A 23,280-nucleotide genomic window follows, 5' to 3' on the forward strand; every position below is an offset into this window, starting at 1 on the left:
CAAATTTTTTTTTTTTTTTTTTTTTTTTTTACCTGCTCCAATTCTGTTCCACAAAAAGTTACCATCAAATCCTCCTAAGTAACCTAAAATAGAAAATTAATTTCCTGGAGTACTGTGGCAGGCAATAAGGAAACAAGATAAACAAACAAAAGACAGTTTCTGCCCTCAAGAAATTTCACTGATAAGTTTCACTGAGGGCCCAAAAGGCAATGGCTACTAAAGAATCTTACCTCCCAAGGCCAGCAGCATGTGGCCAAATGGTGGTCCACTGTCATCCAAAAAGAAGATGCGTTTCATGTAAAAAGAGATGTATTGCCCATAATACACTTCATCAAAACTGAAAACAAACAAAACATTGCATTCAACTAGAAATCTGAATTGTAACCAAGAAGAGGGTGGATGAATGCCTGCGTGCTTCCAAATGACTCTAGGTAAGTCATCAGCAGTGTCAGTCAGATCTGCTGCTCCAACTGTACCCCGTCCCCAAATACTAAGCCATATACAACATCATCCATCCACAGGGAAGTGGGTGGAAAAATTCACCAACATAAGATGGCACTCAGACAGATCCTAGCTCCAGGTGCATACTGCTGGCCAACCTACTGAAAGACCTCATAGGCCTGAGGGCCAATCCCACTCCAGCTCTTCCTGGTGCCAAGCACCTGCTAAGACTGTGACTTGGAATCAGACCTGATGACTCAACAAAACAGCTGCCGGAGTGAAAGGAAGACATCTGGGAACCAACTACAATAAAATTTTGTCATACAATTGGGGGAAAGCTGATGATACCAAGGAAATGCTATCAATTTCTTAGGATCATAGTTACATGACTTTTTAAGAATTTTCATCTTCTATCCCTTCCCCCAAAAGAATGTTCATTTTTTATTTTTAAAAAAATATTTTATTTTTTAGTTGTAGTTGGACACAATACATTTATTTATTTTATTTATTTATTTTTTATGTGGTGCTGAGGATTGAACCCAGGGCCTCACACGTGCTAGGATAGCGCTCTACTGCTGAGCCACAACCCCAGCCCAGAATCTTCACGTTTTAAAGATATATACTGAATTATTTATGAAACACATCTAGGGTTCAATTCAAACTAATCCACTGCAGAGCGGGGGCTGCCTATGAGCTGATGACAGCTGAAGCTGGGTAATGAACATATTGGTGGAGACCATTATACTGTTCTCCCTACTTTGTATATATTTGATGTTCTCCATAATAAAAAGTTAAAAAAGAACATGTGTGTTAATAAGCAGCCCTTCAATAACAAAAGCAACCACTTCCCATTATGATCAAAGCCAGGCTCTGAGAACCCTAAACAAGGAAGACTCACTTCCAAATCCATCAATCCTCTACCCTCCGATTTTAAAACGGAAAATCTATGGCTGGTAGCACATTTCCCTCTACTGCAACCATTTAACGGGGCCGGGGTGTAGCCAAGTGGCAGATCTTCCCCAGCATGTGTACATAACAGTTCTTCCTGACACCCCTCCCATGCAGTTGTCTGCTTACACCACAGCGCGCGGGTAGGAGAGCTGCCACAGTCGGCTCAGAAGTCCCACTCCAGCCAGAGCCACCACATTCAGGTTGACGTCAGTCGTCACCACTATCGGGCGCTTCAGAACTCCCAACATGGTGCAGGAGAGCAGGCTTGGAGGACACCTGGGCAAAGAAGGGACGAGCCGCCATCAACCAGCGGGAGGCCAGCCTTAGGGCGAAGGGCTGGAGACTGGCTTCCTGGGGCACCAGGAGGAACCGCGAGCGGCGGGGTCGAGCAGGGAGGCCGCGGGCACCCGCTGGGATGCAGAAGGGNACTTGGGGGAGCCCCGAGGGAAGCGGTCCCTGCTGCTGGAGGGCAGTCGTTCTCTTACCTGGCCGTGGGCCCGCCGAGTGGCCCCGCACTGCCCTCTGAGGTAGGTACGTTACAGCCCGTTTAAAATGCGCTGGTGCTCCTCGTACTGGGTGACCAGGGGCTCCGCACCCTGAACTACATCCCCAGGCCCCCCAATCTGGCTCTAGGTTGCCCAGACTGGCCTTTGGTTTGGTCTTTAATTGTAGGTGGACACAACGCCTTCCTTTATGAGTTTACTGTGGTTCTGAGGGTGGAGCCCGTGCCTCCCACGTGCCAGGCGGCGCTCTCACCCCCCAGCCAGGGCCCAGCCCTGGCCGTTCGCCTTTGATCCTCGAGCGGTGGGAATGCAGGTGGGCACCACCACCTCACCCAGCAGGACCCGCGCTTCAGGGTAAGGAAGGTGACGCTGGGTGTGTTTCCCAAGGCCACACAGACAGGTGATGGCAGAATTGAGCAGCACTGCCTGAGCCCCAATCTGCTTTTGACCCTTCATTGCCCCGGACCAGGCTTGCTTTTTCCCCACCCCAAACGAGCCTAGTCCTTGACGACTTTTCTGCAAAAGGTCTGCGGAGTGGCAGCCACATGCTGCCCCTCATCAGTTGGGGGAGGCTGGCAGAGGAGGTGTGCACAGGGGGGTGCCCTCCTGGGAAGTGGTGGAGGCGGCCAGGTGCTGCCCAGGGCAGCGTGCTGTGTTGGTCCTCTCTGCTGGCGGTGCTCAGGCATCTCAGCGTTCCTGGTGTCGAGTGAGCTGTAAGACAAGCAGCTTCCATCTGCAGAGGCCTCCAGTCAGAGTGAAAAACAAGGGACACACAACCTGAGAAAGCATGTCCAGCTTTATTTTTTTCCTTTTTTTATTTAAATAAGGAGAGTCTTTCATACGGAAAGAGCTAGTACAATCACATATTTGAAAGGAGAAACAACAGGTACTGAACTGGAGGGGAGGGAGGGTGAGCGTCCAGCACGGCCGGGTGAGTCCACGATGCCATTTCCCATCCGAGTAATGGTTTCCCCACATCACATATAAACAAGCTGCACAGACCTGTGAGCCATCGTCTGCCCTTTCAAATATCTGGTCTACACGAAAAGACGAGAGAGGAAGGCCAAAATAAAGCAAAAGGAAACAAAACCAAAACATAACCCTCTCAAAAGCAAAGCAGCAAACCCCCAGATCCTTTTTACTACCCAAGGCATGAGGTCCAAAGTACAGGATCCCCTTTAAACAGTGAAAGAAGGTCGCCTGCACAGAGCTTTTACACAGGGTCCTAAGAATGCTGCTGCCATCTTGGAGGCTACCAAATGGGCGGAGAAAGGGTGAAAGGCAGGTCTCATGCCCTAAGTCACTAGCCAGCTGTGCGGGTGGCTGGGTGAGGAGCATGGCTGTGTAACAGCGAATGTCTCCAACACCCAGCCACTCCTGCCCAGATGGCCTTCTTGTTCAGGTCCAGCTCACATTCAGAGGGCTGGGTTTTTGGAAGTCTGCGTTTCCCATTCATCACAGAACACGGTGAGGTCATTTCCAACAGACCCTGTAACCCAGGTTTGCCCTGCAAGTGAGAAGGGACAAAAAAGATTTGAGGCAAAGGCAGCCACTTGGCAGAGGGCGGCCCAGCAGTCCTCAGGGGAGGGCCTTTGTCAGAGCTGCTGACACTGCACCGGAGCAGATGCCTGCCTCCTGGTTGCTGAGTGTGTCTAACTTCCTCCCTGACTGTGGAAGGCAGATCAGAAGACTGGAGGGAACGTCAGTATTTAACATGTCACCCAGATATCACTAGAAGCAGCTGGAATGACCAGAGCTCTGGACTCAACCTTTTCTCCCTTAAGAAAACTAGAGCCAGAGTGTTCTGTGAACTCCAAGTTTGAAAACAATGTGAACTATGTACGGGAAGCTAACAGTTAAGAAACCAGCCCTCAGTGGGTGGACACTGCATTTCAGACACCCTACCCTTGAATTTCACTTCACTGAGTGGTCAGCAGAGAACCAATACTACAAAGTCCCTGGAGGTCGAGCGACAGGCTGTACCATCAATGGTCTGGCCAAAACTGCCAGCATCAGGAGTTGACTGGTGAGAGGATCTTACACTGCCCCTCGGCCAATTCAACAGTAGCAAAGGAGTGCTGGCCTTCTCCTGTTCCCACTGAAGGCCAGGATGCCCTGGCAGAAACTTCTGTATGTATCTGAGAATGGGGGTTTGAAACCAAAATAAGATGCCAAGTCCTATTACCTTGAGATTGGCCCTAAAACCACGTGAAAGGAAGAAAGATATTGCACCTTAAAAAGCTGCACTAAAAACTGCATTTAATCAGAACACAGAGGGGCTGGGAGGTGGGGAGGCCGAGGCCTGCCCTCTGCCCGAGTTGAAGATCTGCACTTGGGGGAAGAGCCCACAGCTGAGGTCACAGAGGTGGCAAACGCACCAAACTTCACATGCAATTTCCTGGCCTTTCCTGCACAGAATAATTCAGACATTATATATAAATAGAGCAGTGGAACATTTTACTTCTTTTCACCTAGACCTACAACATCAATACATATAAATAAATTCTAGTGTCTCTTGTCTTTATTTGGGGTGGGAGGCAGGGAAGGAGGGAGACAGGGTGAGAGAAGGTTGAGAATGGGTGACCTACTTTTCCTCAAACAGGAAGTACTGTCATTCTGTGGCAGGTTCACCTGAAGGGACATCTTGCATTTTTAACAGCATCCACGACTGTTCTGTTGAATTTTGAAATGAGAAATTTTTTGTTCCTTTTGACATTGGCATTAGGTGAGCGGGTCTGGCATTTGTAAGGTGGACAGGCAGAGGTGGTTGCGTGGCTGGCCCAGACTCATCAAGGGGCGGCTTGGCAGTGGAGGCAGTGGGCAGGGGCAGAAGACTCATCACAGGAACAGTGACCAGAGACGTGGCGGGTTGGGAGCAGATGAAGGACAGGGCAGGCCAGGGCTGCAGACTCCAGGCAGGCAGCCGTTAGAGAAGGGACAGAAGAGAAAGGATGAAGACAAGCCCAGCCAGTAAGGTCTGGGGGTGGAGGCAAGGGGGGGAGGTGCCAAGGGCTTGAGGTGGAGCAGTGACTGCTCTCCCCAGATCCACCAAGGATGATGTGCAGTGAGCGCTGCTGGCAGGGGAAGGCTGAACCCAATTACAACAGCAGGGGCCAGGCTCTGCTGGAGATAGCGCAGTACCTCCAGCTCCCGCAGCTGTCGCACACAGGGACACCAAGGGCCAGCTGCACAGGCACGTGGCAGCCCTTCCTATGTGGCACACTCTGGGACAGGCAGTGGCTCCTGCGGGTGGATGGCTGGTTAGGGACCCTGCATAGCATTTGAGAAACTGAAATTACCCCCTTTACCTTCCTGGGAATGATGGAGTCTGGGCTGATTGGAAAGCAGAAAGCCCAGCATGCAGGGGCCCACATCTTTGGTGAGGGGCAGCTCTCCAGACAGAAGATGCTGTCCTTTTGGGTAGGCTGCCCTGGCTGCTTCAGAACCATGGCCAGCCCCATAGCCCACCTTCACCTTGACCCTGCCTGGCTGGCAGGCTGTAGGATGAGTGACGCTGACACCTGCTGCTTAGCTCGGGCTCCTGCATGCTAACAACAGGGATCTGCTGCTGGACTGAAGCACAGGGAGAGGGAAAATCCTTATAGCCTCATCTAGGAAACACGCCTTTGCAGACCCCAAGGGGCAGCTGTCTTATGTGCCTGTGGCTTTAATGGCGAGCTGTGTGCGCTGTATGTGGGTGGAGGGACTGGGATCCAGAGAGCGCAGCAGGCCCTGCAAAAGGAGAAAGGGAAGTGACAGGTTGTAGAAGGCGGGGGATGGGATGGTGAGTGGAAGCAGAGCCCAAGGGGGTATGGGGCCTGGGAAGCACAGCACAGACAGGACCCACGGAGCATCGGCTCACGCCATCCCAGCCGATCTGGACAACGACATTGATGACCAAGGTTCACCTCTGGTGCCCAATAGTCATTGTGTCCACTGGCTTCATAAGAGCCCAAGACAGAAATGCCATGTAATTCTTAAGCTAGAACGTCATCGACTCCCGGCCTGGGGCTGGGCCCAGTGGAGATGCTGACCTACCTGCTGCCCCACTCACCTCACCGCCAAAGCGGGAGCTGACACTGGAGCACTCAACAATGGTACCTCAGTGACCCCGAAGGCTGACCATGGGGCACATTCTTAAGAGGCATCTCTTAAGGTATCGCAGCGACGCATCAAACAGGACAGAGGTAAGAGGAGACCACTGGGGACAGCAGAGGGGCAGAGAGGACAGTGAGGACCGTATAAAAGTTCAGCTATACAGACGTAGCTGGCGTTTTGTTTTCCTTTCCCCTTTGTAAAAACCTTAGCTGCTTTTTAAAACAAAAAGCCTCTGGCTAGAAAGACCCAGCCGCCAGCCACTGCCTGGGGACTGGACAGGCGGGTCTGCACTGCACAGAGGTGACTCACTCCACAGTGGGGAGGAGGGGCAGGAGGGAGGGAGCCTTTGCTCTTTTATGTCAAAGCAAGCAGGTCGGCGCCACACGTCCACAGTGCGAGCTGGCTGCATGAGCTTCCAGGAGTGGGAGGAGTGGGCAGGAGCAGAGCTCTCAGTCTGGGCCAGGTGCTCTGACGGTGGGTCCGGCGAGGTTCCGAGTGGTGGTGGCCCAGGCTGGATGGTGGCACTGTCCCCGTCAGGGTGAGGCGAGGCTGTGGCCAGGCACCTTCAGGCTTTACTCTCCTCCACTTTGACTGCCCGAGGCTTGATTGCTCCGGTTCTCTTCATCTGGGGGGCGGCTGAGGGGGCCTCCTGCAGCTTCACGGCTCCCAGGCTGGGCTTCTCATCCACTCGTTTTGCCTTTGGACACATGAATGTGAGAAAGAAAGTGACCACATTGCAGAAGCACCTACTAGACAGCTCCCTCTATTCCTGCTCTTGAGACACAAAGAAAAGCCCCCTGAGTTGTCCATCCCTTGCTGAAGGGCCAGACATAGAAGTCACTCTCCTAGGAAGGATCCCAGCACGTGACTGCCTTCCTCCCACCCCATGGGCACTGAGTGCAGAGACTGGGAGAGGCAGAAGACACAGGGTCCTCCACAAAGAACTTGGTGAGGGTACATCTCAGGGTGGCGCATTCTGGTCCAAGTCTGACCGAGAAAACTTTTTCAAATAGTGCACCCCATGCCCCACAGGCCTTGGGGCCCCCAGCACTCCTCGGGGGACTTGGTTCTCCCAGATCTTTGTGATTCAGTCAGACCTTCCCCCGGGACTCAGCTGGACCCTGAGATTCCCATTCAGGCTCCACTAGTCTGCAGCTGCGCACAGCAGAGGGTGTCCCGCAGCAACCACCCAGTGGTCTGAACTCTGGGAGAAGGCTTTAGAAGCTTGGTCCACAGGATTCAAGCAGTGACCCCCAGGGGAGCCTGAAGGAGGTGGAAAATGACAGCCTTGTCCTCCGACTCCCACCAGCCAGAAATGCTGACTTACTAAAACCCAGGACCGAGGTCCCGAGCTCTGGAGCCCGAGACACTTCAGAGGAGGGAAAGAAGAGGGCCTGTAGGAAGACGCTGAAAGAGCCTTATTAGAATAGAGTGCGACCTGTCTGCGAGCCCACCCAGCAAGACCAGCGAGACGCCACTGCTAGAGCTAGCATGCGCACACCCGGCTTCTAGCGCTAACCCGCAGACCTGGCCGGCTCTCCCCAGCGCCGTCATAGCCCCGAGTGCTAGGGAAGTCCACCATCAGGTGTCTCCTCCTCTGAGGAACCAGGAATCCTCCCTTCTCTGCAGGAAAGGAAGGATCCAGATGCCCTCAGGAGGAGAAATGCCTTCGCCAGCTAGGCTGCCCAGCTCTAACCGTGAGGGCATGTTCTCCTCATAAAAGGAGCACTCATGGCTTGAACAGTCCCCTCTCCTCTGGCGCTGGGAGACAGGCCTAAGTGTCCAGCTGCAGGGTCTGGAAAGCCATCTTCTACCTGTTGAACGTAGTGTCCCTGCACAGAGCCCATGTTAACTGCTGATCCAGAGGGCTTCCCACTGGGGCTAGCAGAGCTAGGCCTGAAAAAACCAAAGGCAGGGGTGAGAATACACACGTGTCACCACAGAAATGAGTCCAAGCCTAGCCCAGGGAGAGGAACGAGCAAGGAAGGGCCCTCTGGCCAGAGCACGCACTCGGGCAGCTGGTGCCCTCTCAGATGGAAACCAGACTGGAGACAGCCAAGAATGCAGAAAGGGGAAGGGGTGGTTGTCACTGTCCACCCTGGCACTTCAGGAGATGTACCCAGGAGAGGAGAGGTGGGGCCCAAGCTGCTGCTACAGACAGATGGACACTGACCATCTTGTAGAGTTTGGAGGGTCTGGGCCAACATGATGCAGTGTCCCAGACAAAAAAAGGTCTATAAACCTAATCCAACCAGAATTGTGCTGAGTTTTTTCTAGTCCTCATTTTGTTGGGGATGAGAGGCACAGTAATGTACAGTATTCCACTGACCACCAGTGCCAGGGATGTTAATGAGGTTCTGTGGTCAAAGGGCTTAACAGGTGCACAGCACAGGTCAACAGGATGAGGTGGGGCTGCTGAGGCTCTGTGCCCTGGACTCCACCTCTGTCCAGACAGCCAGGTGCTGACCACAGTCCCTCTTCTGAAGGGCATGTCTCAGCAGTGCCATTTCCAGAAGACTTTGGGGACCATGGCTCTATAAAATTATAATAACTCCCCGACCCTCAGTGACCCCTGCAAATACCAAAATTGCAGATGGCAAGTCCCTCACATGCAGCAGTGTGTGTACATATAACACATGCACATCTGCCCACAGACTTTTTTTGGTGCTGGTGACTGAACCCAGGGCATTATACAGTGAGCCACAACCCAGCTCCCTCCTGTATACTTTGTCACCTGTAGATTACTTAAAAGTACTCCAACCACTGCCCCGTCTGTGGACACAGGGCGCCCACTGAACCAACCCTCCCACGCAAGATGCTGCCCTTCCCATAACCGTGTGCACAGGTTGCCTGTCACTCCAGCTTCTGCCCTGCTCTGTGCTCCTTGGGGACTGCTCTGCAGCCAGATGCTGCTTGCGTGCCTGTGGCAGTGGGGGGCCTACAGCCTGTGTGCCCACTTGAGGCTTCCTTCCTCCCCTCCAGGTCATGCTTCTGTTCTGTGTTGGCCTACGTGACAGGTGATGGTAGGAAAACAAGACATACCGACACACAAACACGAAGCCAAGACAGCGGGAGGAACAGAAACGAAGATGAATGAGGAAAAAATTCATGAAATCTCTTTGGAAATGAGGTTGGAAGTGTGGATCGATGAGACGGAGGAAGCCCAGCCTGACACACCGGAGCACCAGCCAGAATGACCGCAAGAGAAGGTCCAAGCCGTGGGACCCGCCCCGCAGGGCACATGTTGGTGGGGTGACCTCCTGGTGCTAGAGCAGAATGCTGCAGGTCATATGTGTCTGTCCCACTCTGCGAATACAAGGGAGCTCCAGGAAACCCCTCATGGAACAAGAGTTGGCCATACACGTCTGTGTGGCCCAAGGCCAGAGCTGCCTTCCCAACCCCACATGGGCGAGAGGTGCTTAGCCATGATCCAACAGAGCAGCCTCCAAATTGAGGGGACTGGGACAATCAATGGAGGCAGGGACAGATGCCGAGGAGGCGAAAAGCAGGCACCAGTTTGTAGACTGCAGGGGAGGGCCGCGCGACCCCACAATCAAGTGTCATGTGGCAGGGGAAGAGGGCGAATGCAGATGGGAGAGGCCCTGGGAAGGGCTGTTCCTTTCCTAGCCTTCCAGAAAACACCCAGTCCAGATCCTCATTCTGATGACTAAAATGCAGTCTCCCCATTCCCCATGGTTAACAAGTACGTCCTGGGGACTTGGAGGACCAGGCCTCAGTGCTCTTGCACTGCTCTCCCTGGGCTCACAGCCTCTTTAGAGCCACTGAGTCAGGTCTACAGCTTCCTCAGCTACTCAGTCCCCAGCCCCCAGGGCATGTCTTTACCTGTAGGTCTGTGGTGACGATACGGAGCCTCCTGTGGGAACATTCTGTTTACTGTCGGCAAAGTGGAAGCCTTTCAGCTCCATCTGAGAGGACTAGAGAGGCCAAGAAGCAACAAGCTGTCATTTGATGACCACAGAGACAGCCTGGCCCTTGGTGAACCCCCTGGGCGGAGCTAGCGAGGGTCATGAGATTTCCAGCAGTGCCCTGTAGGGAATCTGCAGCCCCTCCATTCTAATCCAGGCCCAAAGAGGGCTTCTTCTCAGGAGGAGGGACATTTCAACGTCTTTTAAAAGAGGCTCAGGAGAGCTACTTGTGCACAACCTGAGGAAACCAGCCATCCATGCCAGGAGCATCACTCAGGTATCATCCCAGCAGAGCCAGAGCAGGACGGGCAGTGAGGAACAGAGACTCCTAACCCTTGACCCTGGACACACTCAGTCAGAATCTCCAGGACTTGTATCTGCTGTGGCTCCACCGGAGGGTCCTCAGGCATTCAACTGGGGCATTCATTGGTCGCGTGAATGTTCCTTCCTGTCTTGCCAGTCTCAAACATGCCCAAGCTTATTTTTATTAATGGCTTACACATAAACGAAGGAGTTCCTGATGTTTAGAATTCAAACACTTCAAGGCACAGGAAAACTTGTCTAGGGAGACCCAGAGACCCAGAGCCTGCACCCCAATCCTCTAGCACTTCCCACCTCAGTGGTCCTCAGCTAACTGGGAAGGGCTAACCAAATCCCTTTCCCCGGGATCACAGGTGGAGGGGGTACACCTTTACCTCTCTGCTGGTGTTCAAGACTGGTGGCTGGGACCCAGGTGGAGGAATCCTTCGGGGGGCCCCGACAGAGAGGCTCTGCCCTGGTGGCAGCTGGATGGACTGTGGCAGGATGAGTGGTTGCTGCCCGGAGCCATACCGAGGCAGTGGCATGGTCAGCTGTTGGGCAACAGGTCACAAAAAGGAACAGAGGGTAAGCACGTGTGCAGACTGTACTTATCAATGATGCTTGTGTGTCTCCTCTGTTCCTGAGCAAAGGGCTATGCGTACCTTCAGTTCTCACTCAATATAAGGTGTGGGGGAGCCACAGGGCACCCTCAAACATGGCAGGGGCAAGACAGGACAGTGTAGAGGTTCATTGGACATGGCTGCCAGCGGCTGAGCACACAGCGGAGGCAGCAGGACCTATGTGCATGTACCAGCTGTGTGTGTGCACATGTGCCAGAGAGGGGTGGGAAGAAGATGAGTGGGGACATCGGGAAGGCTGCTTAGGGAGCAAGGCCAAGCATGCCCCGGAGGTGAGGGCTGCCCAAGAAGTGCAGCTTTCTCTGTGTGGCACCTGTCTTGCATCAATGCTGGTAGAAAACAAGACCTAGAGGGGTGGCCTGGAAACTCCCAGGGCAGGAGGACGGGGTGGCCCACATTTTGCCTCTCAGTCACTGTTCTCTTCATCTCCCTGCTGTTGAGTCCACAGTGGAGGGTCAGAAGGATCTATTGGAATTACATCACTGAGGCTTGTGGCGCCACAGCCTCAAAGTGCCAAGCTCCCACTTGGAGCACAACAGGCGAGGACAATTGGACAGCTTCAGGACACTGCCTTGGTGTCGTGCGATCTGACTGTGTACTTGAAGGACTGTCCTGCTGCTGCATGAACACCTGGCCGGAAGGCCTAGAGGGCAGAAGCTGGCAGTGCAAGAAGAGCTCCCGCAGAGCCTATGGGTGGGGTTAATGAACAGGTGGAAACTGAATTCTTCCTAAAGACAGAGCCATCAGGACCTGCTGGATCACAGCGGTCAGCAGGGGTGGCAGGAACAAGTATGGTGGAAAGTGGACCAGCAGCAGGACCGGGAGGAAGTTCCTGTCTGGCCACAGTAAGTGGGACATGGCAGAGACATGAAAGCAGAGGTGCTGGCCAGGCACTGCATATGAAATTCCAGTCCGTGGGTGACTCTGGGGCAAAGAAATGAATGATAAAGTGACCAGCACATGGACTTAGAGCCATGGGACCAGAAAGTGGCCCAGAGACAGGGCCCATGGGCATGCCCAGTGTTACAGACTTGGGTGGTGTGAGCAAAGGAGAGGCAAGAAAGGGTTTGAGGAGGCAGAAGGAAAACCAGGCACCCTGAGGCCTGACTGCAGAATGTGATTTGAGGGAGAGTGTGACCACTGGGTAAAATGCCGTGATGGGATGACCAGGGACTGGGGATGGAGCTCAGTGATAGAGCTCCAGAATGCACAAGGTTCAGGGGACTTGTAAGAGTGGCCCTGAGTGGGAGAGTGAGGCCTCTCTCACGTTCCAGTGGCATATAGGCAGGGAGATGTGGCCATGGGCTGTCATTGTCCTGTTTCCTTGGTGACACAGAAAGCAAGGCCACAGTGGGTAGGAAGCAACAAGGAAAAAATAGTGAATCTGAAATGGCTGCTAGCAGCGTGGTGGCCCCCAGGAGACAGCTCGAGTGCAGAGTGCCGAGCGGCTCCGAGGGCCTGCCAGGAGGGAGGAAGTGAAGAGGAGGGAGGGAGGTGAAGGACTTGCAGCTGGATCACTGGAAGGACAGAGGCAGAAAGGTCAGCAGTGATAGCTGCACCGGAGCCTTGCACTTGAGGTCAGGGAAGACACACAGCTACGGTAATGCCCAAGTCTGGATGCGAGTATGGACAAGCAGATGCCGCAGTGGACAGGAGAGACTGCAAAGCCAGGGCCACAGGAAGGGAGCGGCCCTCCAAGGTGCCGGGCACTGCCCAGAGGTCAGGGGAGAAGACCTCCACTCCCGCATGGGATTTGGTAATGGGAAGCTCGCGTGCGTGGAGGCTGAGTAGGGCACATTCTAGGGTGGGGCTTCAAGGAGCAGGTAGGGGCAAAGAGGCTGCATCCCAACTTCCATGTCAGAGCACGGGGATGGGGAGAGGAAGCAGTGCTCTCAGGATAGCTGGGTCTCAGAATAAAATGGCAATGGGACCGCTCAGAAAAGGCCACGTTCTAGCCGCTGAGGACTGTCACAAGTCAGCACACACAGAGGCAGTTAGGAGGGTAGGGGAAGGTCGTAAAAGAAGGAGGCCTAGTGCCTGGGAAAGTCTGCAAAAGCCAGAAGATGCCAGGGAGCGAGTGAACTGACCTGTGGCAGCTGGGAGTCCAACATCTGGGAGGCGCCCAGTCCAGCAGCCTGGCCAAGCTGGCCCTCGTAGACCAGGGCCTGGTTTCCATTCAGGGGCTGGTAGGGTGAGCCGGACTGGGGCTTCACCATCTCTAAAGGCTGCATGCCTGGGAATGCTGAGTATGGAGCCTTCAAGGCCGTGCCCCCAGAGAGGATCATGGTGCTGGGTGGTGACAGGCTGGGGTGCATGTACACCTGAGACCTGCAAAAGCCAGAAGATGCCAGGATCAGTGGATGAACACACCAGGGGGTCACCAACGTAGGCAAGCCTCAGCATCTCCAGCACCCACTGAAGCACAGATCCTGCTCCTCCAGCAATTCAGGTCCAGGTGGGCCTGATGCTAATGGTCTAGGGGCCACTGTGAGCATCACTGGGTTACACAGACAGACACGTCAAGGCTGTGCCAGGCCAGAAACACCTAATAACACCCAAAACACAAGGTAACAGGCTTAGTGAGGAAGCAGGAGGCAGGATGAGAAGGAAAGGGAACACGAGGCCCACAGCCCCCTAGAGCACAGCGCTGGCCTGCAAAGGGACCAAGAGCATCCCCTCTGCCTCCCAAGCCCAAAGCAGAGGACACCTATAGTCACAGAGCAAAGGAATGGGACAGTCTGAAGCCCAGGCTAGGAGTAGTCTACATGTGAGCTCACCTGAAGGGCTGCAAAGAACTGAAGATCTCCTGAGACTGGGAGACGGGAAGCCCGCCCCGCAGTCCAAGCTGAGCCTGAGCCTGCAGAGACGTGTGCAGAGAGATGGGGATTTGCTGGGCAGCGGCAGCCTGTGAACAGGAGCCAGGTAGTAACCACCAATGCCCTCCAAAGTGGCACCCCTGCTCACACCCTGGCCCCTCCACTCTGCCCTAAATGCACCTGCCCTAAACACCCTGCCTGCCTCCCCTGCTCCTAGGGAAAAACCAAAAGCAAAAACCTGGTAGTGAAGGCAAGCCATGGTCTACCTCTGCACTGGCAGTTTGTAACAGCAACAGAAAGAAACCCTAGCTATGTGTACTCATGGAGGACAGCTGCAGAAACATGGCCGGGCAACAGAAGGACACATGCAGTGTGATCCAGTTATGGAAAGACCAACCCACACTTCACTAGAGAACTAGGGATATGTTTCAAGGAAGAGTTGAAGACTAGCCACATCCTCTGTCCTGACCCTGAATCTGCACTGGGAACATCCACAGCCACGTGGAAGTGGGAGAGGGGACACAGGCACATGGGCTGGGGCTATCTGAAGGCCCAGCACCAGCTTTCAGAGGGAGACTCCAAAATCACTCCCTTACAGCACAGAAAATATATCAATCCTGCACAAAACCAAATATCTGCCTGTTCCAAAACTACCTCCTCCAATATCTCCATGGCTGGGGACCTAGGCCCTGCCCTTAGCTAATTCCCAGCTAGGACTAAGGGAGGAAGACTGTGGGAAGGAACGTCAAGCAAGGCTGGAGCATTTACTTGGTCCTCCTCATCCAACAAATTCTCTACGTGTCATGACGTGCCAGGTGCTAGGCATCACACAGGGGACACAGGAAACGGGACAATGAGGAAGTGAATGCAGCAGTGGCTGTGCTGGTGCTGCATCTCCCTGTCCAGCCGCCTGTCCTGCCATCCTCACCTGCTGGTAACTCTGCTGCTGAGGTATGGTTTGAGGAACCAGCCGGGGCTGACTTGCAAACACATGACCGTCCAAGTACAGAGGCGGGAGGTGGTTGCCTGGAAACAGAATCCAGGGGAGGAGAGAATGATCAAGTCTCCTGTTGCTGAGTATCCTTTAGGGAGATACTGCACATGTCCCGCTTCCCAGCAGACTCTGGGAGTGAGGGTGTGAGCAGGTGGAGGCTGCTCCCTTCTGTGCTGCAGCACACACCTGGGGGCTCAGCAGCAGGACCTGAGCAGGGCAGTGGGCTGTGGCCCACCTTTTACAACCATCACCCACCAACTGCTGCAGACCCTTGGGAGGGCTGTTGAATACAGCTGCCCTGGTCTCTCAGTCACTGTCCTCTTCATCCTCCTGCTATCGAGTCCACAGTGGAGGGTCAGAAGGATCTATTGGAATTACATCACTGAGACTTTGGCAGCTGGTTCCTCAAAATCCCCACTGTTCTCCCTTGGGGCCACAACACAGTGACAAGGACGGCGACAGTAAAGATAAAAACAGCTACCACCAATGGAGGGCTCAGCTGGTACCAAGACCTTCCAGAGACACCCTTGCTTCATGGGCATGGCTACTCTCTGGAGCGTCATCACCAGCCCACTCTACAGAGGGACAAGCTGTGGCCCAGGGAGGTGCGCTACTCTGCTGCTCCCTGGCAGAGGTGGCACAGCAGGCACTGGACAGGGATGTGCTCGGGCTACTCATCCAGCGCTTTGCTTAATCATGAATGGGGAAGGCTTCTGAGCCTGGCTCAGGGGACATAATACCTGGCATCGAAGCAGAAGGGGCTACAGAGGCCACAGGCATGGGTGGCATGGATACTCCACCAAAGGAGCTGTAGTTGACCCCGCTGGAGGCGCCCACCGAGGACGGAGGCTGGATGCCCGAGCTAGCACCCCCTGGAGAGCTCTGCTCTGGCAAACTGGGGGAGTTTTCCCAAGCCTTCCGTGCAGACTCCATCTTTGAAAGCAAGGGGAGGGAAGGGGCGCAAATTACTACCAGGGACAGCAGGGGACAATGGCAATCTAAGCCACAGGGTGCCAGGGGCTCCTCCCTCCTCCCAGTGCAGGGATGGTGTTACCTTCAGTGTGAGATCAGCAGTGGGGAAGGACATTGGGGAGAGGCCAATGGCCCTCTGGATATGATGATCTCGCCGGAGGATGGGAATGCTCTGTGTCAACCCTGCCTGGAGATGGGAAGAAAGGAGACCATGGAACAAGGAGCTGAGGAAGCGAGGTAGCCAGTAGTCTTCAGGTTTGGCCACATGTGCCTGAGACCACGGCCTATCTCCCTGAGACGTCATTTCCTCAAAAACAATCTGTAGAGAGTCCCCTCCACACCCATGTTCCACGGAGCCCTTGACATAAGAGCTGTATCCCAGCAAGAGAAAAAATGGACTGGCTACCAGTAGGCAAGTATATGTGCCACCTGGACGGGAGATGCCTAAGTCAGGACAGGGAAAGGCTGTGCCTGTCACAGAGCCCTTCAGGAAATGGAGAAGCATGTCCCTGTTAATATAGGCTAAAGCCTCCGGTAGAGCCCAGTGTCCCATATCATAGCAATTTGGGAAAGCTCAAAGTATTAAAATCTGGTTAGCTTAGCAGTTCAAACCCATGTAACCACAGAATTTTTTTTGTTCAATGTCTGTCAACGTTCTGCAGCACTGACCTCCCATGAAACCTGGGGATGCTGCCCCAGCAATCCCCAGTTGTTCAGCAGATGTTTGAGTACCCTCCCACCCTGCAGGGAGGGACAAGTGGACAGAGAGGTCAGCACACGGCCAGTGTGGAACAGTCTACAGAGCCACAACTCCCTGCTCCCAAGTGCAGGCTGGAGAGGCAGAAGGTCTACTGCATCAAACACACAGACTCAGGGACCCTCAGGTGGGGAGGATGGGCCTCCAGGAGGACACTCCTGCTTTACCTCCATTCCCCCATGGCTACTAAAAGATGGTCTGCACCAGTCTTGGACACATCTGGCACACAGGAAGATGGGAATCTAAAGAAAGCCAGATAACCTGGAACTTAGGAATGACATTGCTCCTACTGGAAAGTCACAATACAGAGGCACTGTAAAGAGAGTGGACTCCAGCCCAAGTGATCATGTGCCTGTGGCCTACACAGTGGCTCAACACTGGGGCTGGAAGAGAAGCAGAGACTTACATTGCTAGCCAAGGCATCCTGAAGTTTGACCACTGCATTCCCTGCAGGACTAGAGGCAGAACCAGGTGGCAAGCTGAAATCAGAGTCCTGGAAAAAAAAATGGCACATGGCTACTTAACTCGTTCTGGCTTGCCCTACTCCAGAGGCACACATGAATGCAATCCAGTTTTGGTGACTCAAAACACCCACTAAGCAGCATTCACCAGAACCATACATGAACCATACATGAACACACTGGAGAAAGGGAGCCACCCTGACTCCTCTCCCTGTCCACTGCTGACCTGGGAGGCCTGGCTGGTGTCAGTAAAGCCATCTATGTGGCAAGTCAAGAGCCCCTGCCTCAGCTCCCTGACTGCATACCAGCATTCTTCCCAGTGCAGTGCTGTTCCGCTTCCATCGTCCTGCTTTCTAGGGAACAGCCCTAAGCCCCCACTTTCCAAATACCAAGAAAAAAAAGTCAAATCAAGTCTCACTTTTGGACTGACTCCAAATTCAATGGGTGGCACAGGCAGCACGGAGTCCACGTGAATCTCTACCCCATTAACAGGTGGGACGACTGTCCCTTGCAGCCGCTCAGTCCCCTCTGAGCCCTTTCTGTTTTTCAGAGAACGTTCATTGCCGATGGGTCCTGGTCTGTGCTCCTTGCTCTGTCCTGAGCCTTGTTCTGAGTCCTTGATGGGAGAGCAGAAAGGCTGAGATATACAATCTTTACCTTCCCCATGCCCGGGTGTCAGGGAAGACATGATAACGGCTCCTTTCACCCAGGACCTGGCCACCATGAAGGGGACTTCCAGGTTACCTTTTGCTCAGATTGCTTCTGAGCCTGCTCCTTGTGGCTGTCGGCCTTGGATTCTGCCAGGCCAGGACCGCTCATGTCCTCTGGCTTCAGAGTACCATATGGGGAGCTGCGTTGCGAGGAGGTGGCAGACGACTCCCGAGACTCTGCACTCAAGTCAACACCGCTGTCTCCCTGGCTGCTCTTAAAACCCTGCTGTATAGAGCACACAAGGATTAGAATCTGTCCCCAAACTCCAAAACACGAGTGTCCAGAAGGGAAGCTTGCATGTGGCACTGACACACCTCCCCAGCCACCTGCCCTCTCAAGTCCAGTCCTGATCTTGGCCCTGACCTGCTCCAGTGCTCCATGAAACACATGCAGCCACATGAAGGCGCCAGCCCTGCCAAGCTCATGACCACCACATGATGCATGGTCCTCGGCGATACTGCCAAGGTCATTTCAGTCCAACCAGACTGGCGACCACCAAGACCAGCTCAGGAGGCCCTTGCTCTGGATCCCTACCCGGGGGCATGGGCTGGTTACCCCTTCTTCTATGTTCATGCAGGCACCACACACAGACCAGAGACCGAGGCCGAAGAGCAAGCTAGAGACTTCACGCAGTTCATGGACAGGGCGGAGCTTGGGTCAGGCACAGGGCACACGCACCTCGGTGGAGCTGGGCTCAGTGCTGCTGAAGGCAGAGACGGCTTTCCTCCAGGAGTCACTGGCTGCGGCCTGCACAGGGAGGGCTGCCACAAGGAGGGGGACACAAAGTCAGGGTATCAGAGAGGGACAAACAGTCTGGAAGACATGGGTATGTGGCTCCGAAATCAGAGTTCACAGAAATCCAGTTCCCGGAACTGCCTTTGGCACCCACCCCACCCCAGCTGACCAGTGTGTCATACCCATCCAACCATAGTGCCTGGTAGGACACACCCACCTGTACCCCAGCACTGTGACACATCCACTCCACCCCAGCACCTGGAAGGACACACCCACCTACACCCCAGCGCCCAGTATGACAGACCCACCCAGTGCCTGGTCTGACACACAGAAGCAGCTGCATGCCAGTCTCCCAGTACCGTCTGAGGCTAGCAAATGTGCTTCTTGGGGTTTCACTGACTGTGTTTTTTCAAAATCACACCTGTTTGAATTCTCCAGCACTACTTCTACATTGGCATGTTTCTAAATTTGGTAGTGTCTATAAAATCTTTCAACACTGGGATATTACTAGATTGTACTGGCTCACAGGCCCTTCTGCGGACCCGTCAAGTGCCACGGACACTGATAAACAAGAACATGACAATCTATTCTAAGGTCCAGGGTCCTCTGAACCGCCCATGGACCCCTGGTCCAACCAACTGATGAGATGTTATGGAACCCTGGAGAAGAGACCTCATGGGAGGCGGCAGCTCTCTTGCCTAGGGAAGGCTGCCCAGGCAATCTGGTCGGTGGGTATTACATGGATATTGTAATAACTATCATTCATCCACGGTACTAAACTTGACACTATCAATGCTTAGTAAAAGATAGTTCTTGCTTTCAATCAGACCTGAACATCAACTAATATTATTCTTCAATGTGTTGGCACCAAGATTTTACCTGGAACTTAAGGACAGATTGTGTAGTGACAATGAGAGAATCAAAGTGTAGAACCTAGTATCCTGAGTGTGTGTCAGGGGGCTGTGGTCCAGTTGCTTCTCTCTGCAAGCCTTTGCATAAAAATAAGCTGGATGCCTGCAATGCCAGTGCCCAGTGAGGCTGAGGCAGGAGGATCACAGCTTAGCAAAAGCCCATCTCAAAATTAAGGGCTGGGAGTGTAGCTCAGTGATATGGCACCCTTGGGTGCAATTCCATATACCAAAAAAAAAAAAAAAAAAAAGGGGAGGGGGGAAATTACTGGAATACAAACATTTTTAGGGAAACACATTCTGTGGTCTCAAGTCTGCCTTTCCATGAGAGCGCTGGGAGGTGCTCTTTGGGTTTTCATTCTGTTGGGGAGGACTCACTCGCTCCTCTCCACAGGGAAGAATGAAGGATGATTAGACCTGACAAATAAGCCCAACCCACATTCCTGAGGGTCAGCTCGTGGGATGTCCTGCTCCAGGCTGCTGGGAATGTGGAACACTCTGCTCTTCCCCACACCACAGGCAAGTGAAATTTTGCCCAACTGGGAGCTGCCGAAGCAAGCAGTGCTAGGCTGGCCATCAACACTGGCTCAGCAGAGGAGCCCAGGAGAGAGCCCAGCGCGAGTGAGGCCCCACCTACACTCACAGCTCAAAAGCAAGGCACAGGAGGAAGAGGCAGGCTCCACGCTCTCACCTTGGCTGCTGGTCTCCCAGATCTCAGTGCCCAGGCTGCTGCCAGGCACGGCCACATCGCCCTGTTCCAGGCACAAGTTGTTCTGTTTTTTAGCAAACCGAGGGGGAATACGAGAGGAAAGGCCTCGACCTTTCACAGGCACCTAAGGGGAAAAGAGAGTGATGTAGTCTACCCTAGAAGGTCCTAAGAATGACAAGCTCTCCTAGGAAAAGGATCCCAGTGCCAACCAAACCACTGAAATTGCTCAAGATGCTGGCCACTGAGCATACTGGCAGGTCAGCCAAACCCCCAGGAGTGGCGGTCTGCAAACCTCCCGTGTGGCACAGGGCTCCTGATCTCATGGCTTGAGGGAAGAGGACTCTCACCCACCCAGGCAGGGACCCTGTGGAGGGAGGAGTCCTGGCGGCCAATAGGTATGACCCCACGTAAGCTTTGAGCCTTGAGGAGTCAGCCTCTTTGTGACCCAGATTCCCCTCTGTGAAATGGTGATGGCCCTCACCTGCTCCCGCGGGCTGCATGGCAGGCACTGGGAGCAACGCAAGCCTAGCAGCTAATTCTCCCCTCTTCCCTGGGTTCCCCAGCCCCATGCCCAGCCTGCGCCTGCTCACCTGCGCAGCCTGCTCTTTCTTTCTCCTCTCCTCCTCCAGGAGCCGGCGCTGCTTCTTGGTCAGCACTTCAATGAAGCCTTCGCCCACCATGGAGCCCATCTCACTCTCCTCCCCAGGGCCAGACGCACAGTTTTCAATGATGGCACCTGAACCAAGAGAAGTTGTGGTTTCCATGAATCACCCAACTCTACTGCACCTGATATCTGAGGACAGGCTTGGCCCAGAAAGTTGGGCAGCATCTGGCTGGACGCTACCAAGGAGCTCCAGCATCCACCACAGCTATAGAGACCTGGCCATGGCCGCACCTCCCACCCTAACCCCTGCAGTCTCACCCAGGACAGCTTGAGCAGCACCATGGTGAGAAGGACACAATCTTTGGGGATGAGGCTCTTACAGCCAGCTTCACTCCTACCAGCTGGTGGACTTGGAATCTCCCTGAACCACTGGGCATCGGGCTCCCCAGCGAGGCAGTGTGCAGCGCGGGTGGCAAGCAGCTGTACTGCTCACCACCACAGCCAAGAACTCAGCCTGGTGCCTGTTCAAGGCAGTTCTCGGAAGTTGACGGTCACTTGGAAGGGCTAATTCTCCCCTTAGAAGAATTATGTGTTCCCACCCAAAGACTACCAAGGCCCTGGATCCACCTGGGATCTTCTGGAAGGATGAGAGGTGCCTAGACTCACTTCCATAGCTCAGGTCAAACTGCTTCCGGGCCTCCTCCTGCTCACCAGCCCTCTGAACGGCCAGCACAGACTCCTTCTCTGCCTTCTTACTGGTGGCTTCTGGACTATCAGCGTTGGCGTGTGTGGCCCGCTCTAGGGTGTAAGGCGAGTGGCCATTCCCACTGCTGCAGCCAAGGCCTCCAGGCAGGGCCTCATCCGGGGACCTATAAAGCAAAAAAGATCTGTGAAGTCAGAGACGCCCAAAGGCTAGCAAAAAAGAAAGAAAAAAACCCACAAGTGCACGCAGCCTGCACGCACACAGCAGCCTGGCCCAGGTGAGTTCCTTTTTCTAGGCCGCATCAACAGTAGCCTCGTGGACCGACACCTACTCCAGGAAGAGCCCAGCCCACACTGCTTGGGCAGAGCCCACACTGCTTGGGCAGAGCCCTGGTAAGGGAAGAGCTGCCCTCACCACCCCCCTCCGTGCTCTCTTCTCTCCCACGGCCTGCTGCATTCAGCACGCGCAGAGGGAGAGAGGGAAGGTGGGGCACGCTTCAGACAGGGCTGCCGGCCTTTCTGTTCTGAGCCAGCAGCCAGCAGCCCTGGCCTTGCCCTGCTATGAGGCTCAAGGCAGAGCCAAGTTGGGGCTTCTGGGCCCCAGAGAGCAAGGTCAGACTAACGCCTGACCTTTAGGGGTAAAACACCCCCGAGTTTCTGTGCCCTGAACTTCTAAGGAGGACAGGCAGCGTCAGTGTGCTGAGGTGCCTTAGCACCCCTGCACGTCCCCTCTGAGACATGGAGTAGGCAGAGTCAGCAAAGCCACCCTTCCCCACACAGGAGCCTGTGGGCCTCGAGTGGCACCAAGCACAGACTGTCCACCTAAGAAACCTCTGGTGCCAAAGGAGAGATGTTCCTTGGGCTGCAGGTGGCTCCTCCCAGCTGCTCTGGCAACTTCTGACCACACCAAGGAAGTGGTAGAGAAGCAGCAGCCAGAAGGCTAGTGAGGCCTTCCAGGATGCTGCCCAGCTGTCTGAGGAGCAGAGGGATCAGGTGGACTGGCCAGTGCTCCCAGGTGCCACATATAGGCAATTCCCTTACTGCAGGGCTCCAAGGACCATTCAGAGGCTGAACCCTGGCAGGGACAAGGCTGCAGTCACAAGGCACGGGGTGGGGCAGGCCACAACAACAAGGACACATCGTAAGAAGCAGACAAGCGATGCAGGAGCAGGATGAGACGCTGACACACAGCGGCCGGCAGCACGTGGCCCGGCGGGCATGCATGCATGGACTCGGGGCTGCTGTGGGGAGGGGGGGGGCAACAACAGGGGCCTGGGGTGGTGCTCTCGGTTACCTTTTGGCTTTCAAGGGTGTCCCGCTCTGCTGGCTGTCATAGCGGGGGGACGTCTCACCACCACCTGGCCTAACGGGCTTCTCCCCAAACCCTCCCGGCTCCAGCTTGCGGCTCTGTCTGTCAGCCAGGGGCCTCTGGCTGGAGAAGCTCCTCTTGGCCAGTTCCTTCTTCTCACCCAGACCGGCCCCAGACAGGCCACCATCCCCCTGTGGGTCGGGCTCCCCTGGGCCCCCGCGCCTCTCCCTGCGCTCGCTGAAGTCGCTGCTCTCAGAGGCCGTTTCCCACTCCTCGTTGGCATGGTCAGAGGAGTTGTGGCAGGATGGGTCTGGGGACCTGCGGCCCCCTGCGCCAACCTTGTCCCCAGGGCAGAGTTTGGGCCGGCCTGGCCACTGGCCTGCCAGCAGGGGGGCCTCCTCCTCTGGTCCCCACAGGACCAAGGACTCCCGCTCCTGCCGCAGCCGCCGGAAGCGCGGGGGCTTGTCTTGGCGTGGGGGGCGCCTCCTCCGGAACGGCCGGTTCTCTGCATTCTCAGAATCTGTAACATGGTCGTCTTGGAAGAAGGACCTCTTGTCCTCCAAGCGGCTGTCCTCAAAGGCCCTGCTGCCAAACGAGTCCGCATGTCGGTAGGAGTCAGGGACGTAGTCTCTGTTCGTGGCACGCCGGGTCCCACCCGTGTCGGCAGGACCGTACTCCTGCCAGGAGCCGCCCGGGCTCCTGCTCTGCCAGGGGACCGGCTCCTTGGGGGCGAAGGCCCTGCGCC

The 23,280-nt window shown here is 54.8% G+C and overlaps 2 protein-coding genes and 2 non-coding genes across 25 annotated transcripts in view; all 4 read right to left on the reverse strand.

Moving 5' to 3' along the window:
* Pomt1 (protein O-mannosyltransferase 1) overlaps positions 1-2,353 on the reverse strand; it is a 17,321-nt gene extending 14,968 nt beyond the window's left edge. For 2 of the 6 annotated variants that reach the window (XM_048812871.1, XM_048812868.1), the window contains exons 1-4: positions 1,878-2,352; positions 1,519-1,668; positions 231-337; positions 33-83 (exon numbers count right to left, since the gene is read on the reverse strand). In XM_048812871.1, coding sequence (XP_048668828.1) covers positions 33-83; positions 231-337; positions 1,519-1,640 — 280 coding nt within the window. In that variant the 5' untranslated portion in view covers positions 1,641-1,668; positions 1,878-2,352. Of the gene's footprint in view, positions 1-32; positions 84-230; positions 338-1,518; positions 1,813-1,877 lie in introns of those variants that run through there. The other 4 variants (XM_015497412.2, XM_048812870.1, XM_048812869.1 and 1 more) reach the window with 4 other exon arrangements.
* A 320-nt stretch (positions 2,354-2,673) lies between these two features.
* Prrc2b (proline rich coiled-coil 2B) overlaps positions 2,674-23,280 on the reverse strand; it is a 78,502-nt gene continuing 57,895 nt past the window's right edge. For 8 of the 17 annotated variants that reach the window (XM_048812857.1, XM_048812850.1, XM_048812851.1 and 5 more), the window contains exons 16-31: positions 21,191-21,393; positions 20,511-20,656; positions 19,903-20,044; positions 18,247-18,329; positions 17,602-17,793; positions 17,276-17,473; positions 16,803-16,889; positions 15,722-15,826; positions 15,408-15,600; positions 14,602-14,699; positions 13,635-13,762; positions 12,945-13,185; positions 10,615-10,773; positions 9,837-9,928; positions 7,808-7,889; positions 2,674-6,690 (exon numbers count right to left, since the gene is read on the reverse strand). In XM_048812857.1, coding sequence (XP_048668814.1) covers positions 6,559-6,690; positions 7,808-7,889; positions 9,837-9,928; positions 10,615-10,773; positions 12,945-13,185; positions 13,635-13,762; positions 14,602-14,699; positions 15,408-15,600; positions 15,722-15,826; positions 16,803-16,889; positions 17,276-17,473; positions 17,602-17,793; positions 18,247-18,329; positions 19,903-20,044; positions 20,511-20,656; positions 21,191-21,393 — 2,281 coding nt within the window. In that variant the 3' untranslated portion in view covers positions 2,674-6,558. The remainder of the gene's footprint in view (positions 6,691-7,807; positions 7,890-9,836; positions 9,929-10,614; positions 10,774-12,944; positions 13,186-13,634; positions 13,763-14,601; positions 14,700-15,407; positions 15,601-15,721; positions 15,827-16,802; positions 16,890-17,275; positions 17,474-17,601; positions 17,794-18,246; positions 18,330-19,902; positions 20,045-20,510; positions 20,657-21,190; positions 21,394-23,280) is intronic. The other 9 variants (XM_048812863.1, XM_048812864.1, XM_048812865.1 and 6 more) reach the window with 6 other exon arrangements.
* On the reverse strand, positions 11,260-11,345 carry LOC125619682. Its single transcript, XR_007351224.1, has one exon. It is a non-coding gene; the product is annotated as a small nucleolar RNA SNORD62 (small nucleolar RNA).
* On the reverse strand, positions 14,970-15,055 carry LOC125619683. Its single transcript, XR_007351225.1, has one exon. It is a non-coding gene; the product is annotated as a small nucleolar RNA SNORD62 (small nucleolar RNA).

This window comes from Marmota marmota, unplaced genomic scaffold, assembly GCF_001458135.2.
Source record: "Marmota marmota marmota unplaced genomic scaffold, marMar, whole genome shotgun sequence".
Classification (NCBI taxonomy): Eukaryota; Metazoa; Chordata; class Mammalia; order Rodentia; family Sciuridae; genus Marmota; species Marmota marmota.